At 35.4% G+C, this 18,057-nt stretch overlaps 1 protein-coding gene across 1 annotated transcript in view; it reads left to right on the top strand.

Moving 5' to 3' along the window:
• FMN1 (formin 1) overlaps positions 1-18,057 on the top strand; it is a 137,870-nt gene that overhangs the window by 62,310 nt on the left and 57,503 nt on the right. Inside the window, exons 6-8 of the mRNA XM_065636384.1 lie at positions 2,886-2,973; positions 12,702-12,763; positions 13,506-13,594. Of these exons, the coding sequence (XP_065492456.1) occupies positions 2,886-2,973; positions 12,702-12,763; positions 13,506-13,594 (239 nt within the window). The remainder of the gene's footprint in view (positions 1-2,885; positions 2,974-12,701; positions 12,764-13,505; positions 13,595-18,057) is intronic.

The raw sequence follows: 18,057 nt of genomic DNA, 5'->3' as shown, positions 1-18,057 counted from the left end.
TGGATCAGTGAATTAAATGAATTAGCACCAGCAGTCACAGTTTTGTCACCGAGCCAGAAGATGCTGCATCCATTACCACGTTCCATTCACAGTCTGGAGGAGCGGCAGGCAGCTGGCGAAGCCTGCCAGCTGGCAGGGCAGCAGCCACTGGCGTCAGCTGGATTTTAGCTGCTTACCTGTCACTGCCAGCTACGAGCGAGTCCCAATATGCTGAGAGGTGATCAGTGATTTCTCTTTTAAAAGCATAGACTAAATAGTTCAATGCAGTCTTTACAAACTCTAATTTTATTTGCCTTATGGTTTTTATGACCTGGAAAAGCACTGATTTTTTTGTGTCTCCTTTCCATTTGGAATTCACACAAATATTTAATTCTCTGTTGGTGACCTCCCCAGAATAACCGTAATTTGGGGAAAAATGCTATCTCTGAAAATACGTTCTCTATTTTACTACTGATTATATATTTTTGTTGCAAAATCTTTCAAGTTACACATTGGTTCTAAAAATCTATGACAAAAGTCCTAAGTAATTCTTAGCATTACAACTGTGTTTCTAGAGTAGTTTTCTTCCAAATTTAAGCTATTCTGCTGTCTTATTGCTCCACTTTTGCTCTCTAATGAATAAAATATTAGCCTTCAGTTACAGATTTCAGTTGGTTGAAGCTATTTCAGGTAGTCTGAGTTTAGTCTGATGCCTGGTAATTGTGACCATGTGTACCTTTGTCTAAAATGCATGTGAACATACAGTTAGTTGGCCATTTTGAAACAGGGATCACTGGTTTAGCTTTTAAAATTATACAGGGTCGTCTTTAAATTTTTTTTTCACCAATCTTTTAAGGAGGAAGTCTTGCTTAGCAATGTGAGCTAGTTTGATCTTATCTGGAAAATACATTAGCATTTACAAATACTTTAATAGAATTATTTCAAATGTCATATTGCCTACAATGGCTATAGTCTGGAAAGGTTTTGCCTCAAACTAGGCATGTCTAATGGGGTTTATGACAATCTATGAATTTGCCCCTGAACAAGATCAATGTGGAGGTCAGTGAATGCTATACAAATTGCATACTACTCAAGCCTGTAATTATCCCTGTAAGAAGCTAATGTGCTGCAGAGTTCAGCAAATTCATGTAAAGCTTCAGAAATGACCATGATAAACTGAGTAGTTACTTACATTTGCCCTAAAAAATCAGTCAACAGGATGTGATGCTTATAACATATTCATTTATGCTAACTTGTAGACAAATAATCTTGTCTGCTTGTGTACTCAGAAGATAAAGAGACTTTCCATTTGAAAAAAACATTTAAATAGTATTGCTTTCTTATTATCCAGCATTCATGTTCTACATATAAGCTGAGAAAAACCTCTTAGGATAGATTTTCTTTCCAATTTTGGCAGAAAATATGCAACATCTACTTTAACAGAAGTTCATTAAATGCTGAGTTCCTGCAACAGGAACATAAGATATCTGTAAGATCTTTGTTGAAGGCAGCATGTATTCCAACCTGTTCATGTATTGTCCAGTTTCAGTACTCTATCAATAAGAAGTAACTTGGCATTTTCAGGTGAAAATGTCATTATAATTTATCTTTTTCCTGTATTTTTCAACTGCAAATCGACTTTTATATAGGTGAATGACTAAGTAGTTGCACAGTTAAATATTCGTAAATTCCATAAAACATAGGTAAGAAATATTTGTATGAGTTAGTGTAAATTTTGTCAGTTAATTGTCTGTAACGTGAGCAACTATAAGAATACTACAGGGATAAGAGATAACAATTACTTAAAGTTTTTAATATTACTAAATAGCCAAATATTAGTGTCACTCAACTATTAAAATTAAATTTGGATACATAAAGATTAAATATTGTTCAGACACTAGAAATATAAATTTAGGGGAAACTTAGCTATTAATTTTAATTTTGCATATGGGTTAATATTTTGAATGGTATTCGTTCATCAACACTATGAAGTAAGCCAACTGCTTGGATCTGAACATTTCTTATTTTGAAGACGTCTGTATTGCATTTTGTGATATGTTGCTGTCATATTTTCCTTATGACATAAATCAAAATCACAAATACCAACAGTTGAAACATTGTGGGAAGTTTAGCTTTGACATTTCTAACATTTGAGCTACACTTCCAAAATTCTGATGGTTTCATTTTTGTTACCTTATTTATGGACCGATGCTCATCAGTTTCACTAATTTCAACCAGCCAAAATATCTTCCTCAGGGTTTACCTCCTTTGTTTTTCTTCTCCTCCCGGCACCCAACACCTGAAAATATTACAATCTGAATGTCAGTATATTATACTGACAAGTCTCTGTTACCCAAAATATGAACAAAATCCTTAAATCCCTGTAAAGTGTCAAGGTTGTGGAAGAAACCCCTAGTGTTCCAGAAATAGTGTTCAGAGGGCATAAGAAGAAATTTCTCCAATTCTTTTTGGTCAGGAATTTATCCTTTGTCAAAAAGATAGACTTAAATGTGTTCACACTGGAATATAAAGTAGCAGACAAACTAAGGAACTTGTGATGTCCTAAATAGTTCTGCCCTGATCACATTAAGGAGAAGAAGAAAAAACTGTATTCCAGAATAAATATTTGATGTGCCTTTTTTTCCTTCTTAATAGCATCCTACAAGTAAGAGGTGATGTTCTTTACTAGACCTGGTGAGAATTCAAGCCTGCATTTATCAGCCATTTGTTAAGATGCAGAACATAGAGATAAGTTGAAGGTCTTACTACTAGATTTACTTAATAAAAAATTTTGATCTTTGGAGAGACATTGAATTCATTTTACAAATTAACTTCTGTCATTAATGAGAGTGAATCCTTTGTAGAGTTGTTATTTGATCTCAGATAATTTTGCATCATCTTTCTAGATTATCAAATTGTTGGATGGAAAACGGTCTCAAACTGTAGGAATTTTAATATCCAGTTTGCATCTGGAGATGAAGGATATTCAACAAGGTAAGTGTTTCTTACACTTAATGTATCATATTTGCATGGATATTTTCTTGTAGCCCCCTTCAGAGAATTTATTTTACATTACAGAATGTGCTTTGAGGATATTCCTCTTTAAGAACCAGAAGAATCATTCTTCCAGTATATTCCAGCATATGTAAAAATTTCGCCTAAATAATCAGAACTGAATTTAGGTACAACTCCTTCTGTACTGTTTCAGTTCACATATTATTTTCAGTACAGTGTTTTCTCAAAACCATTTAATATTCCTCCCGTACAGGTCCTTCCTTTTTCTTAAGCAAGTCCTCCACTGACAAAAATTAAATGGAGGGCTTGTACATAAATCTTTTGGACTTCAAACATGCAGTCAGTATTTGCTGAATGTTTAAATTTTGTTTCATTAGCAGAATAAAAAGCACACCCCAGACTGATGCAGCTACCATGTAACGACCAGAAAGTTGCTTACTAGATGGCATTTTTCGAAGCGTAGGGCTACTCAGAGTATAAATTCCATTACTGGTAGGAATTATCTGAGTTTGCCAGTACAACTGTAGAGACACAAATTTTTCAGAACACTGGAGTAATTGAGATTCTGCTTATGTTCTGGATTTAAAAAGATATTGTTTAAGGATATTGTTTATTTCTTTTTCACATTAAAAAAAAGGAAAATATTTGCCATTTAAAACAACTGCTGGAAGAATTCAAGTTGATGTCTCCTTTTTGCTATTGTTCTCCCTCCGTCACATGCAAATACTGGGTAGGGTGTTGAGATGCTGCTGGCATTGATCATTATTAATTTCAGAAGAGCCTTTGAGCATCTAGCACTTTAAAAGCACAAGGGCTTACAGATGTCTCTTGGGTTGGAGGGAAACAACAAAAGGAAGGAATAACTTTGTGCCTGCCAGTATTGTGTGAAAGGTATCAGAACAAGATGGAAAAACCTGCTATTACTAAAGGTCTGAGTAATTTGCTGGGAGGAATTACAGCAGCATAGGATAGGATAGCAGCTGTATTATAAAAACTCTATAGTTTTGTTAAGTATCTTCAGAGAGGTTTTCATGACTTTTTTTTTCTGTACCATGATGTTCTACTAAAAGAGAACATTTCTCTCTATCTCTCTCTCTCACTGTCCATCTCTCTATCTGTCATTTGCTGTGCTTCTATAGCTTTTGAAGCCCTCTGGCTAATATATACCAAATTTAAGAGAAAAGAGTGAGTCAAATGTTTGGGTATGTATGCACTACCATTTTAGCTTGAATCAGCAGTGCATTTTTTAATCAAATCTACCAGTTGTCCCCTTTACTGTGGTTGCATTGCAGAGCAATGTAGAGCAGTATCAGAGTGCACAAACATCCTTCAGAATTAAATTAAATATGATGTACTATATGAGCATGCCAGCAGTATCCACCTATAGCAGGCTTTAAATTCCACAGGATCAGAAAAGAGATGATTAAAACTCCCTGAAATGTGTATAGCATGAACACTAGATCCTCAGTACCAGCTGTTGCTGTCTACAAATCCCTTTCTAAAGACTAGACTACTTGCAGTTGTAGACACAGCTAATGTAGTCCAAGTTCAATGAAAATTAGAGTGTTAGTAGAAGAGAGACACCAAAACAAGTGCTGTCACTGAAGGAAAGTTTATAACTCATCGCCCTCTCTGTTCTGAGGTAGCAAATGACTGGCCTGTCACCACATGCGCTGCTCAAGCCAGCAATAGGGTATGCTGCCATTTGCTTGTGGAAACAGCTAGGAGATAGATACAAATGGGATTTGGGAATACTGTTAGTGGAACTTTTTTAAAAAAATACATTACAAAGCAGGATGAGTGACTCCAGTCAATAACTGTGTGCAGAGACTATCTAGGAAAAACAAAACCCAAAACAAAACAAACCAACCAACCAACCAACCAACAACAACCAAAAAAACCCAGTTCGCCAGACACAGGGAACACATCTTTTCTGTAGAGAGGACGCTTTGAAGACCGCTATAGTCAGCGTATGGGATAAAAAACGTCATAATAAGCTAAGTAGCTCTTCACAACACTTAAACAAAAAAGTGTATGATTGTTGGGTGATAAATGTCAAAGCTGGTTTTTTTTTTTACAAAGTGAAGTTACAAGTATCTACCTCTAAGAAACATGAAATTTAAGCACTCATTCTTTTTTTCAAGCCATTTCCATTGCATAATTCAGTATGTGAAAGATAGGGAAGAGAAATGTTAACAGTCCTTGACGGCATGCAACAGAGAATGAAGAATTTGAAGGAAAAGAAAGGAAAAAAAATGAATGCCTAGATTTATTTCAAGTTTTTCTGACCATGACTGTTGGAAAGCCACGTACAAATGATTTTATTGTCTATGTATAGTGTACTGATTACTCTACCTTAATTAGTAGTGGCAGAAATACAGACATAGCAAAACTGTCCTCAGATGAACTGCCCTATGCATACAGGTGCATGCAAAATTGTAGAGAGGACAAGAGTAATCACAAGAAAAATTACATCCTTTTGTAAAATAGTGTCAGGGGTTTTTGTATCTATGAGATTACCCTCTCAAATTAAATAGTTTCACAGCATTTCTGTAGATAGCTCAGCAGTGCAAAAGAAGTGAGTGACCATCTCTGGCACCCAGATGTTTTAATTTGCATGTGATAATGAGCCAGCTGCCACCCTTCAAGAAGGTAATCTCCCACACAAGTTTTTTTGAGAGTGAAGTTCGTCCTTTGCAGAGAAGTCTAGATTCTTGCTGTATCCTACAGTCTAGGGAGAAGACAATGTAAAACTGAATGATTATTTTGACTATTGTTGGTATTACGTGATGCAGAGGGAAAGTTAATGTTGTCACGATGCACCTGTCCCAATACTCAGCTTTTTGGTACGTGGGAGAGGAGGAGAAGTCCTAGGTGCTGTTATGTTCTGAAAATACTTAAAAATTTAATTGGTGAATCCGGTACTGAAGAAGGTAATATAGTTTCTGGTTAGACCACTAATAATAATATACATTTTCTGAGCAGAAGAAGCAGACAGAAAATCTATCTCAGTATGCTCTATAGAACCTGTATTCATATTTAAAAATCAGATAGCAATAATCAAATTGTGCATAGGTTTGAGATTAATTTCTAGGCTGCTTCTCTGCATTTTTTTTAAACCTTTATAAAGAAGAGATGAGGAACAGCGGAGATCAGCTGTTAGGTAAGGAACATGCATCAGCACTGCACCCTTAGAGGAGTAATCTCCATTTCGTATCAATGCACTTCTGTCTTACTTTTGCTGTCATTGTTTGGCTGAAATATTACAACTTGAGAGACAACCTTGTGGCTCAAGACTACTTGTGTGGCTTTGCTTTTGAAATAATGCAACTCCACAGTGAGGTGTTTCAGTTCTGTTTCTAATGGGAAATGCTGGTTATAACTGTATGCGAAGACCCTCCATGAGCAGCGGTCCCAGCTTTTTACAGGGCAACATTCCAGTCACTCAGGCAGTTCCCAATATAGTAGTAGTACACAGCAGTATACTGGAAAACACATAATACTCTCTCCTGTGGCGTACATCATCTGTACTGGCTCTCCATCATCTACTGAGATCTTTATTCAAGAGTAAACTGGAAAAATTGTGGGATAGCCCAGATGAAGAAAAGTTTCGGTTACAGAAAATGGGACATAGATAAAATGTCAATGCCTGTGTCCAAAGAATGGTTCTCCTAAATTCCTCCTTACCTTCATAGGACCTGCATTTTACCACTAAAGTTGTGGGACACTAGAAGTTCTGCTTCAGTACATTGCTGGAAATAGTTCACTAATACCCCTGACTTCCACCAGGATTAACTAGATGGTCTTACATGCTGGCATATTTTCCTTGGGACCCAATCTATAAGATGCTGTAGATCACACCAGATGCACACTTTATAGATTGTTGCACTCTTTGTGGCAATAAAGTGCCATATTCCTCCACGTGGAACAGCTGCAATGTTTGCTGGTACGTTTGCCAAGGCAAGGGTTGAACACTGCAGCACTGCAATGCTGACAGAATTTAATGCTCATGCTTGACTCTTTCTAATGCTAATTTAGTGATTGTGGGGTTTTTGTCTTGGTTTTTTTTTCCTAGATTTTAAGTAATTAAATACAATGTCTGAGACTCCATTTATTAAATCAGAGTAGCACTGGCCAACCCGTGATAGCATGTATGGGGACCTGGTATGTTGTACATTTCGAACGTTACTGTGTTCACCAGCAATGTAAATTATCTATGCAGATAGCCACACATTAAGCTTTGAAAATATTAGGGAAATGTATTTGATCACACTTAGATGGAATGGGTTAGAATGAATTTTGTTAAAAGCCTAGGTCATGCCATCTGCTTTTGTGGATTCACCTTCATTATTGGTGTGTTGGTGTTTGGTTGTGGGTTTATTTTTGTTGGGGTTTGTTTGTTTGTTTGTTTTTGTGGTTTTGTGGGGTTTTTTTGCTCCTCAAATGTGGAATATATTTTTATTATAGTGTCACAGTGGTGATATTCTGTTGGTTAGCAATGGCAAAACTATTGTGCCACTCTGCATCAAAATTTCTTGTCTGGCGTTGTAGGAGGAGACCAACTTTCTAGAAAGAACACAGTTGTGATACTATTTTACAATGTCAGTCAACTAGTTGAAAAGTGTTTGGTCTTCTCCAACTTTGTGATTTACCCTCCATTGTCAACATAATCGAGTAAATAGTTGGAAGAGTATAAACAGCGGATTAATTCACACAGATTGATGATCAGTCTGATAATCATTCTACTTCTATATTATGTTTCTAACCATCCTGGGATTTCTGTGTGGTCTTCCTCTAATGAGAAGCCACAGAAGTTATATAAATAGGTTGCATTGTCTTAGTGCAATTTATGGTTTATGGCACATCTAAACTTTAGAGACCAGTATCATTGTTAACCAAGCACTTTGCTTAGCATTTGAAAGACTATGTTTTATATGTAGAAAGCAAACTATTCCAAAGCACCTCTAATCTGTAGACCTTAGTGTGCTCAGAATTTCTGAATCCCAGTTTGTGTTTTAACCATATCACGCAGAACAAATAGTTTCACAGTTGCTTTCTCTGTTATATTTTGGAAATACTTCTGGATAAAAAGAAGTCCTTTGCAATGTTTCTCACTTGCACTGTGTCAAAACAGTTTTACTGGGGTTTCAACTAAAATCTTTTGCAAAATGGCAGCATAGTTTATAAAGGTTTAAAAACTATTGTTCCACAATTGTATGACTTTTCCACCCACACATAATATTGCATGTATGTATTCTAGATATACTGTATACTAGGCATGAAGTATAGAAATAGCTGCACACCCATCTCAGAAGTTGGGAAACAATTTTCTTTAAAAGTTATTGTCTTTGTTCTGGAAAAATCTCAACATAAGGTTTTGTGAATCTGTCTGGGGCATCCAGCCTGATGTGGGTAGGTTAACATGAGTGTCAGAGTCTTTTGCTCATGACTTCTTGCAGAAGTTGAGCTTTCTTAGTCTTCTGAACCTACATGGTGCCCATGGTGCTTCTTCGAAATGTATATTTTTTATTTAAATACTGGAGAAAACCTTTAAATATGTTTAAAACATATCATTTTTTTGGAAGTAAACCAGCACACTTTGGATATTTTAGGCAGTTTTGCCAAGTAGGGATCTGTGTTTAACAATCATTGTCATTTTCTAATTGACTAGATCAGTCAAATTTAATTTAAGTTTCCAAGTGACAGGCTTCATGTTCCCATGAAATCAAGCCTTACTCAGCAGAATGTACAACACAAAACAGTGAAGTACTCCCAGGTCAAATAAATGTACCTTTGGCAAGCTCTTTTCATTTAAATAACATATTTCTGTTTTATCTTTAGGAAGCAGTTAAGGTGATTTCTTCATATTTCATAGTTTAATTGTCACATTAAGTGGTTTGATACTGCTGAGTATATGTAAGCTCTGTCAGCAGGATTTAAATCCTGATTTAACCAAAATGTGTTTAGTAGGAGTGAGGCTGGATATCAGAGTCAGACTTGAGGCTGTTGGTATTTTCGTTGGTTAAGAGGAAAAAAGTATCTTTTTCATATTTAACCTCTAAGTTCTACAGTCTGCACACAGTATGCTTTAAATTCCCAACTTTTCTTTGGTTTGCATGTTTGAAGTGATAAAACAGTATGTGAAAAATCTGTGTGGTAGGGACTCTGATTTTTACAGTTAGATTCATTTTTAAACAGTAAGGCTGTTACAAACCTTTGGTACAAGTTTATATTCGAAGCAACACTCTTAGTATGTGAAATGTGTTTGGCAAGTATTTTTATGTGTGCCTGTTAGTTTGAATGTATGATGCTGATCTGTTTTTTGTCCTAGCTGACGGTTATTATATCCTAATGGGTGCAACCCTGCACTAATGATCCTTGTGTATATAAATTCTTCTTGTTGTGAGCAGACACCATAGGCCACATAAAAATGTTTGCCTCAATTTCCCTGCAAAAAAGGATCTCAGAAACCAGACTTGGCCAAGTAACAGATTTTTTAAAGGTAGAGGAACCCAATAAAATTACCAGCTTTTCACAGCATGAGTCTACTTCCTTTCAACATATTGTGAGGTGTAGGTGAAATACTCTAACTGAACTGACAGTATAAGGAAGACAGCTAACTAGAAAGCAAGATAAAAGTAAAAACCACCAATGATGATTGATATTGTAATAGCTATTAATTGTTTTGGAGCCTCTTTTGTAGATTTACGATATTTCACCTATATTACTTACACTGATGTGAGTCTTGATATAATGAGATTTAATGCAGTAAATTATCACAGTTAAATTCACTGTCTTGGGAAGAGTATTTTCAAAAACTTATCAAGATTTTAATGCACTTTAATAATGTTAATATATGTATGATTAGAACGGGGATTTATTTTTCACAGAAAAATTGAGTAGCTTTTGTTCCTTGTAACTCTACATAAAAAGTGGAATAATTGGTTTCTTTGATCTAGTGTAATGGGGGGTCTTCAGCTGCCTCAATTTGAGTTGTTACATAGCATACTATGAATGTATTTCACATACCATATTTTAAGAAGAATATGAAGAAAAATAAGACACCTGTGGATCTAGGGATTTCTTTAAGCTTTTCAAAATCAATGCTTCTTTTTTAAAAAATTGGCCAATCTTCATAATTTTACATGTTTTCATTTTTGTCTTCTGCTCCAAATGTGTATGGCATTAAGTTCGATCAGTTTGAATGAGAAAAGATATAGGGACAAAGATGAAGATATTAAAATACATAAAGATGAAATGTCTGTATGAGTTTTGTCGGTGCTTCTGAATTGTGGAGTGTGTCTCCACACGCATTAACATCCTGAGACATCCAGCTATCATTGAACTGGGCAATATGGCTAGATTTTTCACTGCAGCCTGTCTGCATGGACATTGTCAATAAAAGCAGGACAGGTTGTACAGCAAGGAAATAAAAAAATATTTTCTTGGTACTTTTTCCTTGGGACCAAAAGAGAAAGTAATTCATATTAATGTCTCTTAATGCTGATTATTAGTAGTTCCATTAAAAATGTGTTCATTTATCAGATTTTATTTTATTAGTTTAACCTCAAAAATTTTTTACTTTATCATGTCACTACAAAACAATGCTGATTTTTTAGAACTGATGTTGACTACAGAAACGCAGATTAAAAAAATATAGCATTAAACCCCAGTTTTTGATTTTGGAGCATTCTTTGTGACAAATTTCTGACTGAAAATTCCAGTTAGATGTACGAATTTTGATATTCTTAATAAAGTGTGCTCTTTTTTTTTTCAAACTGCTTTCTCTCATTCTAATGGTTCTGTACCTAACAAATAAACTATTAGTTACATGTTTTTCATTTCTATTATAGGTTCAAATTACCTCCAATAAGTTGCTTTTTTGTTGATAGCTCTGAACAAACAATATTCTTCTTGTGAACAGTTTTTGGAATATTCTAAAATAGGATGAAAGTGAAATCACAAGGGCAAGTTTTGAACTAAATATGAGTATTCTAAAATCCTAACAATTAAATATATTGGACTATGAAACCAATTTTCCAACAGATTTTCCAGTCTCTTAGGCTCTTTTGAAATTTCATTAGATAATACACAAGATAATGCAACTCATGGAACTGTCTTGCAAGAGCCGGCAGATGATCTCATAGATTCAATCCCTAATGATTTTTCTTTAAACAAAGCTTGGCTGTTTGGACTTTATATTTGATTACATTCTTGAGCTTTTTAAAAAATCTTTCCAACAGGACAAAAATAGAGAGATCACTTTTTTTCACTGATAACTGTCTTCTTCCATAGAACTCTTTACTTCTAACCAAGGTGTAATGTCAACAGATAGAATCATAATTGACAGGCAAAATTTTAAGGCATTCTAAATGTCATTGGACCTTTTAATAAAATTAATTAGCCTGCCACAGAGAAAATTTACTAGCCTGCTGGTTAATTTCACAATGTAAAATCATGGGGTAGGTGGAAGAGCAGGCGAAAGCTTATTACTTTTAAATAATTATTTAAAGATGTGTGCCTTGTGCCTTTTAAACATGGATTGCAAGTGCAGCAAGAGCTTTTGAAATTTTCTAAATTCACAAGTAGTCAAGTTACCTTTGAAGAAATATAATACAGTTGAAATGAAAAGTTATCAGGTACTAGCTAATGATGAATCCCTGGTTATGTGGAAAATTAGTAGAGGCCTTAAACTCGATTCTTTTGGGATTAATATTCCCAGTAACATTTAAACTTACGTCAGGAGTTCAGAAATTGTGTCCAGTTCCATTATACATCTTAATGAAATGCTGGTTTCAGAAAAATTAAACATCCAAAATTATTTCTATTCCATTGTGCATGTTTCAGTTTACTGAAATTTAACATTAGAGAGCACTAGAAAGCACCATGAACTAATCCTATTTAGTTTGTAATGGGATTTGCAAATGTTGGAAACACCTAACACCACATATTCCATACCTAGTAGCATTTGGAACTAAGACAGGAAACATTTTGAGACTTCATTTTTGGTAATGAGGCATAATTAATCATTGAAGCGTATACTTTCAGTATCTCTGTGTGGTGTTTAAAAGGATTTATCTGGAAATTGTCGTATTGGTGGTTTTCTAGTGGATAAAGCTAGCTCAAACGTGAGCTGCTCTATGAAGGTACCTTACAAGTCGGTAGCATGATCTTTTGTGCTTGCAAATTTCCAACTTATGATTCTTGCAAATTTGTCTATCATCTGTCTACTTCCCAAGATTGTTAGTTTCAAGACAAGCAGATCTCCCTGTTCTCATGTCTCCCTGATCTCCCACGCACACAGGGAGACATAAATACCTTAACTCTCAATTGCTTCCTACCCAGCCTTCTAAGCTATCATGCCATCTGTGCTGTTCATTGTCTGGTATCAATTGTTCTCATGTTCTCATGCCTGGCCAGCTACTCAATCAGCTGAGTACCTGACAGGTCATATCTTTGACTGCTGAGTATACTGGAGAGGAAAAGTAGAACTCCATTCTCCTGAGACAGAGTTTATAGCACATTCTTGTGTGAGTGCTGTGACTTGAAGTCGGAACAAAAATAAAATGCTGAAAATAATAAAAGATTAATTGGATACAAATATGTTCTTTAGCTAGGTCAGATCTCTTAAGTACATTTCTTAGGAAACAGAATTGAACTCTTAAGTGTGTTTTCTAGTGTCTAATTTGTGATTGTATTCTATACAGCTATACTGTGTGTTGATGACTCTGTAGTAGATCTGGAAACACTGGAAGCACTATATGAAAATGTAAGTAAGCTGGGGTAAAGCTATGGTTAATCACCGTAGTATTTTAGACACAGAATAAATAAAGTTTTACGTTGTCATTTTAGACTAGAGAATTTATATAGAAAAAGCCTCTAGGGAATTTAACAAGCATAAAGTAGGTAACATTTTTAAAAGCCTATTGACGTGCTTATTTCGTTTCTGGCTTAGTTCTGAAATTTAAAACAGTAGAGAACCTTTGGAATCAGGTTAAAATTTCTCAAAAGTTTTAACATCTAGCAGTGTTCTCTCCTGAACTGCCTGAAAAACACTGTCCTTACTTAAGGCCTGTTTTGTGCTAACATGCTGAATTTTTTCTTGTTCAAGATGTAAGTGGCTAAACCAGTTAACTCTGGCTGGTGCATTGTTATCCTTATCCAGGTTGCTCTGTAGACTAGGTCTATAGCATTCATGAACTGTGTGACTCTGAAGTTGCATGAATGAATACATTTACCCTTGACTGTAGAGATATTGAAGCTACTTCTCTGACCTAAATTGTGTGAAGCATCCTACAGCAATATTTGCAGTGCTGTGCTCTACAGAGATGCTCTGCTTTGTAGTAAATGGCACTGCAAGGCACAAAAGGAATTGATCATGGATGTTTATGCCTCACTCTTTTGCTTAGTCTAAATGTTTCCCAATAACAAATATGATTGTTACATGCAGACAAACAGGTAAATTAGTAATTTATTAATCTTTATTCATTACTTTGTATGAATTCACTCAGAGAGCACAAAAGGATGAACTGGAGAAAATCAAGCAATATTATCAGACTTCAAAAGAGGAGGAACTGAAGCTTCTGGATAAACCAGAACAGTAAGATTTTTTTTCATTGGTAGTGTTTTATCATTATATTGTATATTCTTTGCTGATATGTTAGAAGGGATCTTGATATATAATTTTTGATAGCTAATTTTTAACTTTTTTGTGTATTTCAAGGCATGATGTAAACTTTGCCTTTATCAGGCAATTTTTTCAGACATGACAGATTTTACTATGTCAGCTTGGACCACCAGAACTGATAAAATACGTAGCCTTCAATCAATAAAAACTTATGTTCACATTCTCACCTTTATAAAAGGCTTATTCTTCCCTTAAAGCTTTTGGAGCTAAATTTGTGTGTCATGAAGCAGGGCCAGACTGGTTTTGGTTGTTGATTCTTTGAAAGAGCTATACAAACAGAGGGTTTTGGTGAGTCCTGTGACAAAGACACAATGTACACTCTGGTCGTGCGGATTGAAAACCTACAAGGCTGATTCCAGAGTTCATTTCCTGCAACTATTGTGGGCAGTGACAACTGTTAGGGTGAAAAACTTCTAAAGTGTTGCTCTTTCTATTGTAATAAACTGTAGAACAACATGAAAATCACAAGAATCTATGAACAGAATGGTAATCCTGAATTTTATTCTAGTGTATACACTTTATTTCAGATTTTGGCCTACCAGTTGTGTTTGTCTTCTGCTACTTTGCTACTTTTCCCTTTGCACTTCCATCCTCTTCTGATTGCAGTGCAATTTCCTGCCCTGAGGCCTCTTTGCCGTCTTGCTTCTTTTTCCCTCTCGTCTGTTTCTGTATTTTCTGCTGTCTTTGGCATAAGAAAGTGTAGGGAGAGGAAGAACTGAAACCGCAGAGATAGTACATGTTTGGTTGATGTCAGAGGTAGTACATTTTCATACCTTTTTTCCCATTAAAATGCTAGTAGTGAAGAGCAGATTTTTTTTTCTCTTTCTCCTAACACAAGGCAGCTAAGAACTCATTTGTGACTGTCCACTAGGGACTAGGTTATTGTTGGGAGATGAGACTATCATGCATACTCTTGATTAGGAGTGGCTATTGTTTTTGAGTAAGACTTAAGAAGGCAAATATCTGTAAAGTGTATATACTTGTTCTTGCATCCCATACCCATGGCTTTATTGCATTGGCTTGGGGCATAAGAGTACATTGTGTGACTAGTTGATGTTTTCCAGAGCTTGAGTCTTTGGCAATCTGTTTGCTGTATGTCTGAGTGAAGTAAATATTAATACATTTTGTGTTGTGGAGAATACGAATCTTGTAGAGCTCTAGATTTGTAAAAGGTTGTCTGTTTTTGTAAATTATAGTGGAGAGAAGTTGATCTTAATTAAACACAAAGTCAGATTTATGCTATCGTTGTTCCGTAATTAACAGTAAAAAACCATAAACTAAGCAGTTAATCTTCAGAGTGAAATAGTAGTGTCAAAGACAAAAGGTACATTTTATCAATTATTACTATGTTTTCGCTCTGCAAGTCTTAATTGTCCCATTTTTACCCTATTATTTAATGACATAAGGTAAGGAAATTTCTAAAATGCTCAAGGGGGAACTTGCTCATGATGCACTCATGTAAATTTTATTGCACCTTCAAATTAATGCCCTGTCTGAAAACTCAGTAGATCAGGTGCTGCTGGCTTTTTCATCTCAGTCAGCCTCTAAGTCAACCTAAATGCAGAACTGGATATTTTTTGGGACTGTACTATACATATTAACTCCATAAAAGGTTAAAGATATAAAAGTGCTTAATTTGTATGTGTGATTAAAAATATTTGTTACAAGGCATCAGCCTCATGTATTATCTTTAATGAGGATAATACATATATTTAATGCGGAGCCACAAAGATGATTAAGGGAGTGGAGCATCTTCCTTATGAGGAAAGGCTGAGGGAGCTGGATCTCTTTAGCTTGGAGAAGAGGAGACTGAGGGGTGACCTCATTAATGTTTATAAATATGTAAAGGGTGAGTGTCACTAGGATGGAGCCAGGCTCTTCTCGGTGACAACCAATGATAGGACAAGGGACAATGGGTACAAACTGGAACACAAGAGGTTCCACTTAAATATCAGAAGAAACTTCTTCACAGTGAGGGTGCCAGAGCACTGGAACAGGCTGCCCAGGGAGGTTGTGGAGTCATCTCCTCTGGAGACATTCAAAACCCACCTGGACACATTCCTGTGTAACCTCATCTGGGTGTTCCTGCTCCAGCGGAGGGATTGGACTAGATGATCTTTGGAGGTCCCTTCCAATCCCTAACATTCTGTGCTTCTGAGATTCTGTGATCAGAACCAAAGTGGAGATTAAACCATTTATCAAATAGTTGCAAATACTAGCAATAGGCATTCATGTAATGAAATCACTGACATGAATTCACTGAAGTCTAAAGGAAATAGTTACCATTTTTAAACGCTTGGATTACCAGACAAATAGAAAGCTTTAGTGGTATCACTGATGCTCTCCTGCACATGTGATTTTGATTTGTTTTGCTGGCATGTTAAATTTGTTATTGTTGGCACAAAGTGTAAGTATGACAGCAACATGACAATACCCCCTTAAATTGTGCTTCATAAAAATAGTTGTTAAAATGCTAATATTCATTAACACGATAACGATTTATAAGCACATTGGCCACAATTTGTGGATTTGCCAGCAGGCTACAGATGCTTTAGCTGGTTTCCAAGACCCTTTTAGTTGTAATGAAATCCCTGTGAAGTTCTCTCTACTGTGAAAGAAATACTAATGAAGAAAATAGTAGCAAAATATGATACTGAGCTTTTCTGGTTTGTATATAGTTTGAATTCCGGAAGTAGTGAGCTATTGCTAATTGCTGTCCAAGTAATTACATTCATTTTGCTTTGAAGACCAGTTTCATTTGACTTGAGTTTAAATCCTGCTGGCTTACTTACAAGCTTACATGTTTAGATACAACTTTTTCAAAAAAAAAAAAATTCTGAATTTTATATTCTTCAAATGTGGATAAATGTGAGCTGATAAATAGTTTACCTTGATAGAATCAGCCTTGTCTATCATCTTTTGGAAGAATGTTCTGTTACACTAACAACATGGCTATATGCCTGGTTTGAAAGTACTCTCAAGTCCTTTACTAGAAGATTCTGGTAGGATAAATGAGTTCTCAGGTAAATGCATTTTTATTTACAGTTTCTGCAGGAGAGGGGCAAAATGGACCTCACAGAGATGAACAGCAAATTCTTTGCTTAATTTAGGCCATAAGAAGTGTATCAATGAGAAACCCGCCAAAAAGCTATGTCACAGTCACGTCATTGTTACTTTAAGTCAAAATCATACTTTTCTCAGGCTAAAAATGCAAAAGTGACTGAACTAAGAATATTCCTTTCTCTTCAAAAGTTTTGTCCACCTGAATTGGTGGTTTATCTCTGATAACCACAGATTCATGCCACGACTTTTTGGTTAGTAACTATATTTGTAGTCACTAAGATTTCTTTTTGTGACAGACTTCAATTATAAGTGTTCTGTCTGCATATTTACATTCAATACTTTGAATTCCAAAATGTGGAGACATTTTCTTTTTATGCTGATGCTCTTTTAACTCTCAGCAGAATTATGTTGTATTCTGACGACCAGCAGTGTAGGATATGGTTCCCTTTTCAAGGGAAGGCAATAATATGTGTCATTTGACTTTTTAAATTTAAGCTTTTACAATATATGTGTGTTAGAACTTTAGTGAAGCAGTTTGGGTTTTTCTTTCTTTTGTTTCTCTCACACGAAGTACAAAGTATCCTCTTTTTTTCCTGGCAATACCATTCATTCCCAATAGGAAGCATTTTTATTAATACCAGCTTGGCATTTCTTTTTTTCCCACTGCTTAAGTGTAAGAGCAAGCCAGGCCTCCCCAGTCCTTCTCTCATAATAGACTTTTTTCATCAGGCAAGAAAGAAAAAGAAGGAAAGAAATGATATTCCAATTAAAACCTAGTATTTCACACCAACCACAGGTGGATTTTTCTGATTTATAGACAGTCTGTATGTATTCAGCAAAGCATTGCACACATGAGAAATTTATAAAGTGTATTTGAAAATACTGATAATATTTATTATGAAAAATAAATAATTTGGAGAAATTATATGTATTGTCTTAAATAATTAAAGTAAATGTAATAGGAATTCAAGCTAATAATGGTTCACAAAATTTCTGTAATTCAGTGAGGTAGAAAAATCTTCATGGCATCACTTTAATGGGCATCTAAGGACAGCTGTAGACAGGAGATTAGAATAACGTTTTTCAAGTGATATTGGAGCAAAAAACAGCTTGTTTCTGGATTTCAGGAAAACACATGTATCACTGAAATTCTAGACTCAAAACCTACAAAGCAAGTTATGCAAACCCTCTTATTATAAGAAACGCTGAACATTCTTGTATTATTTAGCCAAGCTCTTACATTTTAAATTGAAGAGAAAAGGGAGGAATTACTAATGCCTTTGAGATGCTTTCATTTTGTGATATGTGAACTG

This window comes from Caloenas nicobarica, chromosome 5 (assembly GCF_036013445.1).
Source record: "Caloenas nicobarica isolate bCalNic1 chromosome 5, bCalNic1.hap1, whole genome shotgun sequence".
In the NCBI taxonomy this organism is placed as follows: Eukaryota; Metazoa; Chordata; class Aves; order Columbiformes; family Columbidae; genus Caloenas; species Caloenas nicobarica.
Note: the sequence above shows the minus strand (reverse complement) of the source record. Positions and strands in the feature narration are given on the sequence as shown.